The sequence below is a fragment of the Oreochromis aureus genome, linkage group 23 (assembly GCF_013358895.1).
Source record: "Oreochromis aureus strain Israel breed Guangdong linkage group 23, ZZ_aureus, whole genome shotgun sequence".
Lineage (NCBI taxonomy): Eukaryota > Metazoa > Chordata > Actinopteri > Cichliformes > Cichlidae > Oreochromis > Oreochromis aureus.
The window spans coordinates 42409558-42418700 of record NC_052963.1 but is presented as its reverse complement, the minus strand read 5'-3'; the positions used below and the strand labels follow the sequence as shown (position 1 = coordinate 42418700).

General features: G+C 41.6%; 1 protein-coding gene across 1 annotated transcript; it reads left to right on the top strand.

Moving 5' to 3' along the window:
• Nucleotides 1-1216: 1216 nt before the first annotated feature.
• Nucleotides 1217-8724, top strand: lpl (lipoprotein lipase). Its single transcript, XM_031725752.2, has 10 exons — nt 1217-1452; nt 2235-2440; nt 2805-2984; nt 3496-3607; nt 4258-4500; nt 5115-5357; nt 6206-6326; nt 6484-6666; nt 6766-6873; nt 7421-8724. Exons 1-10 carry the CDS (start codon nt 1353-1355, stop codon nt 7470-7472), a joined length of 1548 nt encoding a protein of 515 aa, XP_031581612.1. The 5' UTR covers nt 1217-1352; the 3' UTR covers nt 7473-8724.
• Nucleotides 8725-9143: the final 419 nt, after the last annotated feature.

Genomic DNA, 9143 nt, shown 5'->3' with positions numbered 1-9143 from the left:
AGTATTTGTAATGTTTACCATAAAGACGGAGCGACCTCTATATAGTAACTAACAAAACATGGCAACAGGTAGCCTATGATTAAAAAATTATTATTGTGTCACGCAAGGCTCAAGGCTTCACAGAAGTGATATTTCCCCACAAGCACACAGGGGCATCTCTCCATCTGGATGTTTAAAAGGCAAGTCCATCCAGATTACCAACACTCACTTCCACGCTGACACAACATGTTTTCATTGGATTCACTCCACTGCCTCGATCCGCACTGTCTGACTGCTTGATTGTTCATTGCCCAACTAATGTAAAGTCATGACTCAATGGGCCAGTTTTCCCCTGCCCTCATTTTTGTCCACTTTTATTTGAAGCACAAACTTACAGCGAGACGTTTAGCTGCAGATTGTAAAGATTCTGAATATTTTTTCATGACTGTGTTTACTTTTTACATTTTTATATTAATTCAATAAGTTCGATCATCATTTTTTTTTATTTAACCTTCTAGGGAAGGTTCAAAGTCTCTTACAAGAATGTCCTGGCCAGGACGGACAGCAGTATGATCATATGTTGCATAAAATAAGAACACATGCATCCAAATCCATACACCAGTTAATGAGTCTAATGTGTTGTTTTAAATGTCACTGTTTGGCTGAAGTGTGAGGAAACGCTTTGGTGTTTTCTTAAAAATGGTAAATAAATGATAAATGGCCTGTATTTATATAGCGCCTTTATGGTCCCTAAGGACCCCAAAGCGCTTTACATACCCAGTCATTCACCCATTCACGCACACATTCACACACTGGTGATGGCAAGCTACGTTGTAGCCACAGCCACCCTGGGGCGCACTGACAGAGGCGAGGCTGCCGGACACTGGCGCCACCGGGCCCTCTGACCACCACCAGTAGGCAACGGGTGAAGTGTCTTGCCCAAGGACACAACGACCGAGACTGTCCGAGCCGGGGCTCGAACCGGTAACCTTCCGATTACAAGGCGAACTCCCAACTCTTGAGCCACGTCTTGATTGGTAGTTCATACCTAAACCTGTTATCACCGCGTAAATAAAACCCTCTGCAGTGCAGCAGCTCTTCTGTAAAGAGGGATGTGGATGATCTGTTCTTCTCCTCGCTCACTCAGAGCTGGGATAAACGTTAGTCTCCGCCCTCGAACCTCCAGCCAATCGTGCTTGAATATTCAAATTAGTCACCAATAAAGATGACCTGTAGCGGCAACTGTGACAGACCATAAGCAACTTCACTCCTCAGCTCCAGCTTCACACCACTTTCTGATCGGTCCAACAACAACTGGATCTACAACTGCTCCACCAGCATCCAGCAACATTTCGAAGAAACACATCAATAAGATGGGAAAACAAAATATCTGCTTTTTAACTGCTTGGATAATTTTGGGAAAAATCTTTGCAACTTTTTCTTCAGACCTTGAATCCAACACCACCGCTTTTGGTAAGATCGACTTATGTGGCTGAGATACTTTTTATTTATTTTAAATTATTATTATTATTATCATATTACCCCAATGCTGCTCCGTTTAAGTAAATGGATGCAGGTTAATTAATGCGCGCTGCACCGTGTTGACCGGTAATAACCCCGTAATAAGCGGACGGAGTTTAGGTCTTTAGCTCCATGTGTGAATACGGCCAAGAGGCTTTTGTCCGAGGAAAGAGGAGTAAAGCAGAAGGCATTAACACAGGAAAAACTAAAAGCAAAAAATATTCGCACATTTATTTTCCCAGTTTTATTATAAAACATGAAAAATAGAGTAGAAAAACACGATGCTCATATTTAATTACGTTACAACGCAAATTCAATTTCACAGTCTGTCTCATAGGGAGAAAGTTATTATTATTTACTTTTCAAGATCCAGTTTTATTTCCAGAAAATCCACATTCTTCATTTTTTCAGCCGTCACGAAACTTTTAAAACTTGTGCTGGTGGGAATTCAGGAGACAAAAGGGGGCGACACCGTCACGCTTTACACTCCTACTGCTCCACCGCTCACAATGCTTTATGCATCAGCAGTCCAAGGCGTAAGAATGATGCTGATTCACTTAATTAAAAAACACTGTAGCCTTATTGTTTTGTCTTTTTTTTGGTCTTTTCATTATTGAAAAGCTGCACTTAACTGGAACTTAAAAAGTGTGTCTTTGTCTCACCTGTCAACAGACACCCGCTTTTCTGTCATATCATAACAATCTAGCACTGCTTGTTTGTGTGTGTTGTAACAGCAAACGAGACAGTCACCATTGATCAACTGCTGAATACCACTGAATGGCTCACCGACTACACCGACATCGTGTCCAAGTTCTCCCTGCGCACCGCAGACACCCCGGATGATGACATGTGTTACATAGTACCCGGGAGGCCGGAAACCATCAAGGAGTGCAACTTTAATTCAGAAACACAGACCTTCGTTGTGATACACGGCTGGACGGTATGTCACACTGAGCACACTTGACAGCGATGTTTTGCTCTTTGCAAATGACAGAAATACTTTGTTCTGATGTTGAAAAACCAAACCTACCAATTTTACTATTATTTTTGGGGCAGAATTGTAAACTTAATACAAAGCTACACTTGTAAGAGAAAACAGGCTGGGAAAGGAATGATAGGAAGTCCATGCATTTTCTGTTCTAATGTGATTTATGGCCAGTCAGGCAGCAAAATTTGAACCTGATGATGCTTTGGCTGCTCTCCAACCACAGGACACAGAGCGAGGGCTAAGACCAGAATAAATCACGCCATACTGCAGTTGACCTCACACTAGCGTGACCTTTTGTTTGTGTGTGTTCCTGTAGGTAACAGGGATGTTTGAGAGCTGGGTGCCCAAGTTGGTGTCTGCTCTGTACGACCGTGTGCCCACTGCTAATGTGATTGTGGTGGACTGGCTGACCCGAGCCAACCAGCACTACCCGACCTCTGCTGCCTACACCAAACTAGTGGGTCGTGATGTCGCCAAGTTTGTTACCTGGATACAAGTGAGTGCTCTAACAGAAAAGCAGTGGTTGACAGCTGACTTAACACATTTTTTTTTCTTTTCGGATGGCCATATTACCACAGCGCTGACATGTCGTCAGTGTACTGCCAGAGAAAGTTGCTTTACATGATGTAATGTTTTGTACCTCGTGGTGCTGCTGCGGATATGTTTTCCTACTGGTTATGATTTTAAATGCCAATAAAAGCATTTTATGACCGCGTTTGTGGCTCACAGCAGCGTCTCCTAACAAGGCTTAGTGGTTTGAACGAGGCTAAAAGGGGAACTGGCGTGAAGAATGTTGTCATCTGTTTACATGAAGCTTGCAAAGATTTAGCAAACCCCAAATTACATAAAATGATCCCTTTTTTTGGAGGATTTCCAAAATTCTATGAACATTTGGAAAAGCTATAACCTACAGATAGTTTTGATCCCTTTTGCAAGTCTGCAGGATTCTCTGCAAACTGTTTTAAGGGAGTGTAATATGTTCTTCTGATGCATTTCTTACCTTTCAGAACGAGCTGCAGTTGCCCTGGGACAGAGTTCATCTGCTGGGTTATAGTCTGGGAGCGCATGTTGCTGGAATTGCCGGAGACCTTACCAACCACAAAATCAGCCGGATCACAGGTAAGAGCATTAAGATATCAAACGGATTATTAACTGCTCACATTATAGATTTATTAGCACAATGGGTCATTGTTGCCCTCTGTTCTGACTGACAGCACAGTCTCACACAACTGCATCATTACAGTTAAGATTGTGTAAGGTGTTTTAGCTGTAAGCACTGTGACCTGTTGTCAAATACCATTAAATACTAAATTTAGTGTAAGTGCCTGTGTGTGTAAACATACCATACCATATGTATGAGTATTTTTTTCCAGTGCCGCTCTCAAAGGCACCTCAGCATGCCAGTGAAACATAATCTGGGCATGCATGTGTATCTACATCTACTGAGCTCCTGCCAGCTAGTGGCTCCAGGTTTTTTTTTGCCACTATGACGTTGCTCCAGCTTTGAAATCTGTCTGACCTGCCAAGTATAATGGTGTGTTTACTGTGATCTAAGAGCTGCGCCTCATTAAGAGCTCACACTCATTGCCTCACATTGTTTTGAGCTTCAGCGGTTCTGGATAGGTGCAGTAAAAGGCCAAAATACTTTAATGTGCAGCTCTGTTAGTAAATCTACCTATAAAAGTGATCGCTTTCTTCTAGTACATCCAAATCTCTCCATATTTTCTTTGTGACACAGTAAATAAACGTGAATCCCTCTTTTTCTCCAGGTCTGGATCCCGCCGGCCCCACGTTCGAGCATGCGGATGAACAGAGCACACTGTCCCGAGGCGATGCCCAGTTTGTGGATGTCCTGCACACCAACACCAGGGGCTCCCCGGACCGCAGTATCGGCATCCAGAGACCAGTGGGTCACATAGATATTTACCCCAACGGAGGCACCTTCCAGCCAGGCTGCGACATCCAGAACACTTTGATGGGAATTGCATTAGAAGGAATCAAAGGCCTCCAAAGTATGACATACAAACCCTCTCTGCTTTTTGCTCTTGACTGCACTATTACAAATATTCACTTTGAAGTACTTTGTTTAGGTTTGATTTGATTACTGATGATAACAGACAGCCAAATACAAATATAACCTGGATTCATACCAGCATAAGCAGCATCACATAATTTTTGCTCTACAACACCAAGAATGACTTTGTGTTTATGTTCAGTATAATGAGCAAAAACAGAAGATAATGGTGATCGGTTAAATTGTATAAACGATCGGTTTAACAAACAGTGTAACAGTGTTGTGGAACATAATAAGTTCTTGTAAGTTTATGTGGCATCAACAGACACTCTGACTGTTTAAAAGCTTTCAGGGCCGCAGCTAAAGCGTGTTTGCCTCCAGTCATAACAGACTTGCACTGTGACAGAGATTAAAGTGCCTCTTGATGTTCTGCTCCCTCAGCTGTTGTATTTTAACAGAGCAGAGCACAACTAAGTGGGAAATGGCTTCTGGGTCAGCATGTGTTAAAAAAACAGTAAAAGTCCAACACGAGGAAGTAATTTTCCATGTTTGCATGATGTTATCTGGGCGACGTGCAGAAACCTTACACGTTCTTTGCTCTCTGTTTCGCAGATATGGACCAGCTTGTCAAATGCTCCCACGAGCGCTCCATCCACCTGTTCATCGACTCTCTGCTGAACATTGAGCAGCAGAGCGTGGCCTTCCGATGCAACTCCAAAGACACCTTCAACAAGGGAATGTGCCTCAGCTGCAGGAAGAACCGCTGCAACAAGATCGGCTACAATGTGAAAAAAGTCCGCACGGCCCGCAGCACAAGGATGTACCTCAAGACTCGTGGAATGATGCCTTTCAAAGGTAAAAACCAGGAAAAAGGACGTGCATGTGAAAAGATTTGAGTATCTGTTTTAAGTTCTATTAAAGTAGAATGAATGGATGCTCCCTGCAGTGCAAAAGAGATTAAATTTAACATTTAACAGCTGAAGAAAATTCCAGCTGGTTTTATGTACTTTATGGAGGATTACAATGATTTAAGCCATTCACATACTTTATTAAAGTAATCCTCAGTCTATGAGCTACTGTTCTGTGGTGTTCTTAGTGTGCATGTGGTTGCCTGAAGCTGGAATTACTGGTAGTACTGGTAGTGTTGCTGTGCACAATTTGTGGACCAGGAAAGGTGACACTTACTGCAACGACACGTGTACAAAAAAGTATCACACACTCAGAAGGCTACGAGAAGGTGTCATGAGTGTTTCGTTTGCTAGAGGGGATGTTAAGGAAAAGTGAGACCAGTGCACACCACCAATGGAAAAGTTTATTGACACAAGCCAACAGTGTTATTGTTAGAAGCTTGGTGTCTACAGCTTAGCATGTTTTGTAGATATATAGGGTCTCCAACATGGATCAAGCCTCATTCGCCACTCAGTGACTTTTTTCAACAAAGATCTTTATTGAATGTTTCCTCTAATCTGGTACGCGTCTTGAGCCGTGTCTGGGAAACTGGCTGTTAGTCATATATGTGGCTTTGCAAATGAAACCAGCCAGGATTTAGCGCAAATCCGTGTTTTAAATGCCAGTCTGTAAAGGTCACACTGAGATAGAGAAAGGTCCAGGTTACATAATCTTTTCTAGTGATAAACAAACTTGGAGCAGTCAAATAAGAGAAGTGGGCTAATCTCTAACAACCGGATTCCCCCTTCTTGCAGTTTTCCACTACCAGGTGAAGGCACATTTCTTCAGCCAGAACCAGCAGAGCTTCACGGAGCAGCCAATGAAGATTTCCCTGTATGGAACAAATGGAGAGAAGGAAGATATTCCTTTTGTTCTGTGAGTACATTAAACAGCATTCATATTTACATTTATAACTTTAAAACCAAGTTTGCAAAGACGTGCACATGTGGATTACAAGAAAAGGTAGACAAATCTAACAATCTGTGTAGAGAACCTTCAAATCTGAGCAGCTTCTCTTCTCTTAACCTTGCAGACCATCCCTGAACAGTAACACCACTCAATCCTTCCTCATCACCACCGACACGGATATCGGAGACCTGATGATCGTGAAGCTGCGCTGGGAGCGGGATGCATTCATCAGCTGGTCAAACTGGTGGGGCAGCACCAAGTTCAACATCCGAAAACTTCGCATCAAGTGTGGAGAGACTCAGTCCAAGTAAGTTCAGACCTGCTGACATTTATGCACTGCAGTCTTGTGACGGAAAAATAATCATTGAGGATGATAATAATGTTTTTTTTCTCTCTGTGTATTCAGGGTGATCTTCACTGCAAAGGACGGAGAGTTTGTTGACCTCACTAGGGGAGGAGAGAACGCCGTCTTTGTCAAGTCAAAGGAAGACAACCAGAGCCGTAAAGAAAAACTGTAAGTTAAAGACAGTAAAACTTTAAGGGTTTGCCTAAATGTAAAAAGTAGATTTATCTTGTTAGAGAGATGTAGAGAACTCAATTTTCCCTGAGCTGATAAATCATGAGGAAGATGAGTGGAAAAATGAGTAAATCAAACCTGAACCACAGAAATACATAATTAAACTTGAATTAGCAGTTAAAAATGTATTAGACTTTTAGGCAGAGACTTTAGGCAGTTCAAGGGCGATTGAGCAGGTTTAGACATGCAAAGAGGAGAATTACTGGATGTATTAAGAGGAGGATATTGAAAAAGGAGTTGCCAGGCAAGATGAAAGGAGGACGGCCCAAAGATGTTTGTGGATGTGGTGAGAGAGGGCAAGCAGGTGGTTGGCGTGACAGAGGAAACTGTGGAGGCCAGGAGGAGATGAAATCTGAAAACAAGAACAACAAGAATAAAATATTTATCACATTTGAATCCTATAGATAGCATTCTTTAGGTCCTGTGAGCTTTGTTTTTGTATTATCAAAGGCAAGATGTCTCATTTTACTCTTCTTCTTTCCAGGGCGAACAAGCTTAAAACGAAGGGCAGCCTTTTTGGGCAGCAGGACGCTTGAAGTTGCACTCAAACACCCACCGCGTGTATCATCTGTCCCTTCACACGTAGCCAAAGATGGGCAGCACACAGCAACGCTGGGAAAGTCTTCGCAAATAACTGGACACATATGAGATTTGCTGTGTTTTTTTCTTCTTCTCCTGCTCTTCTTGTATTTACTGAACTTCCCGTGCAACCAACTTAACCTCATCCACAGTGCTAGAAATCCCGCTGCTGAAGCAGGTTTCTTCTTGATGATGTGCTGACATTTTTAAGTAGCTTGAACTGCTTTGTAATCATTATTTTTGCTTTTTGTATCCTATATGTACTGTTTATACCGACTTTGATATACTTGCAATGACAGAAGCGATGTGTTTTCTGAGCCTTTGTGAACTTGGATTATTATTGATGTTTAAATAATCCAGAGTGATAGGCATAATTTAGGCACATCTTTGTTCGTTTTTATGTTTTTTAAATGTCCAAAGTGATTATTTTGTGCCCAACATTTGTCTTTACTTAACCACTAATTGCCAACAATCAACAGGGACCAAAGAAGCATTTATAATCTACTGAATGGAGAATCACAGTGGTCTTTGTAAATACCTTAATCAGTATCTTTTCAAATATGAGCTACATGGTAATATCTGATCTTTTGAAGTCTTGCTTGTTCGTTGATTTTGTTGGTTATTGTGTCACTGGTCACTTTAAAAGGCTCTCCGCCCCTCGAAGCAGTTCAGATGTTAAGGTCATCGAGCTTGCACTCCAATAAGGATATGCATTTTTTTAGTTTTGGTAAACTGATCAAATTTTAAAGGATAAGTGCGCCTCTCGGTCAACAGCATCTCACCTGAAACAGTTGACCTCATTTCACTAAATTATACCCATATACTAAAAGGTCAAACATTACAAAAAATCACCCAAGCCTTTATGATTTGTGATGGACTGACATAAACGACAGCCATAATACATCTCAAGATTACTTCGCCTTGTATTTATTGATTGTACATTTATATATTTGTATATAAAGCTGTAATATATTTTGGCAGGCTCCCGTTGTCATCTCTATTTTTTATAATTCAAGCGGTTTGTGTTTTTGTGGGTGAGACCTTGGAAGGATCGATCAAATTGGTCTCAGTTCTAGCTGTTGAGTGCATTTATGAACTGAAATGCGAGGCATTGTTTGCAGAAAGAACCCGGCAAAGAGATAAGCCACGCTGCAATATTCCTTACTGCTTAAAGCTGCTTTTAAAACGATTAAAATAACTATACTGTGATTACCGGAGATGTGTTGGAGTTACATTTCTCACTAATTTTATGGATGAGAAAAACTAACCATACAGTCATGTTTTTTTAATTAAGAACACATGCACAACTTTTAATTAATATTATGGAATCAACTATTTAGATAGAACTACTACTTTGTATGAGTATGTGCAGATGCTGGTTAGGTAGGGGTCAACAGCCCTTGCTATCAAAAGAACAGAGCCTTATAATGAAGGCTACATGTATCAGCATCACTCTTACATATAAATAATGCAGCAAATCTGTTCTGGTACCAGTTCTCAAGAACAAGGAGTGATGTGCAGATCTGGCGATGCCGATGAGCCACATCATGAAGATATGGGGAAGAGCTGTTGAAGCTAGGTTAAGACGAGGGGTGATGATGAGGAGCAGTGTGGTTTAATGCTGAGAA

Excerpts from the sequence above, each read along its gene's own strand:
- lpl (XM_031725752.2), top strand. The coding sequence starts at position 1,353 with ATGGGAAAACAAAATATCTGCTTTTTAACTGCTTGGATAATTTTGGGA. Across the intron at positions 4,501-5,114 it reads AGGAATCAAAGGCCTCCAAA|ATATGGACCAGCTTGTCAAA; the intron begins GTATGACATACA and ends TCTGTTTCGCAG. Across the intron at positions 6,327-6,483 it reads GAAGATATTCCTTTTGTTCT|ACCATCCCTGAACAGTAACA; the intron begins GTGAGTACATTA and ends TTAACCTTGCAG.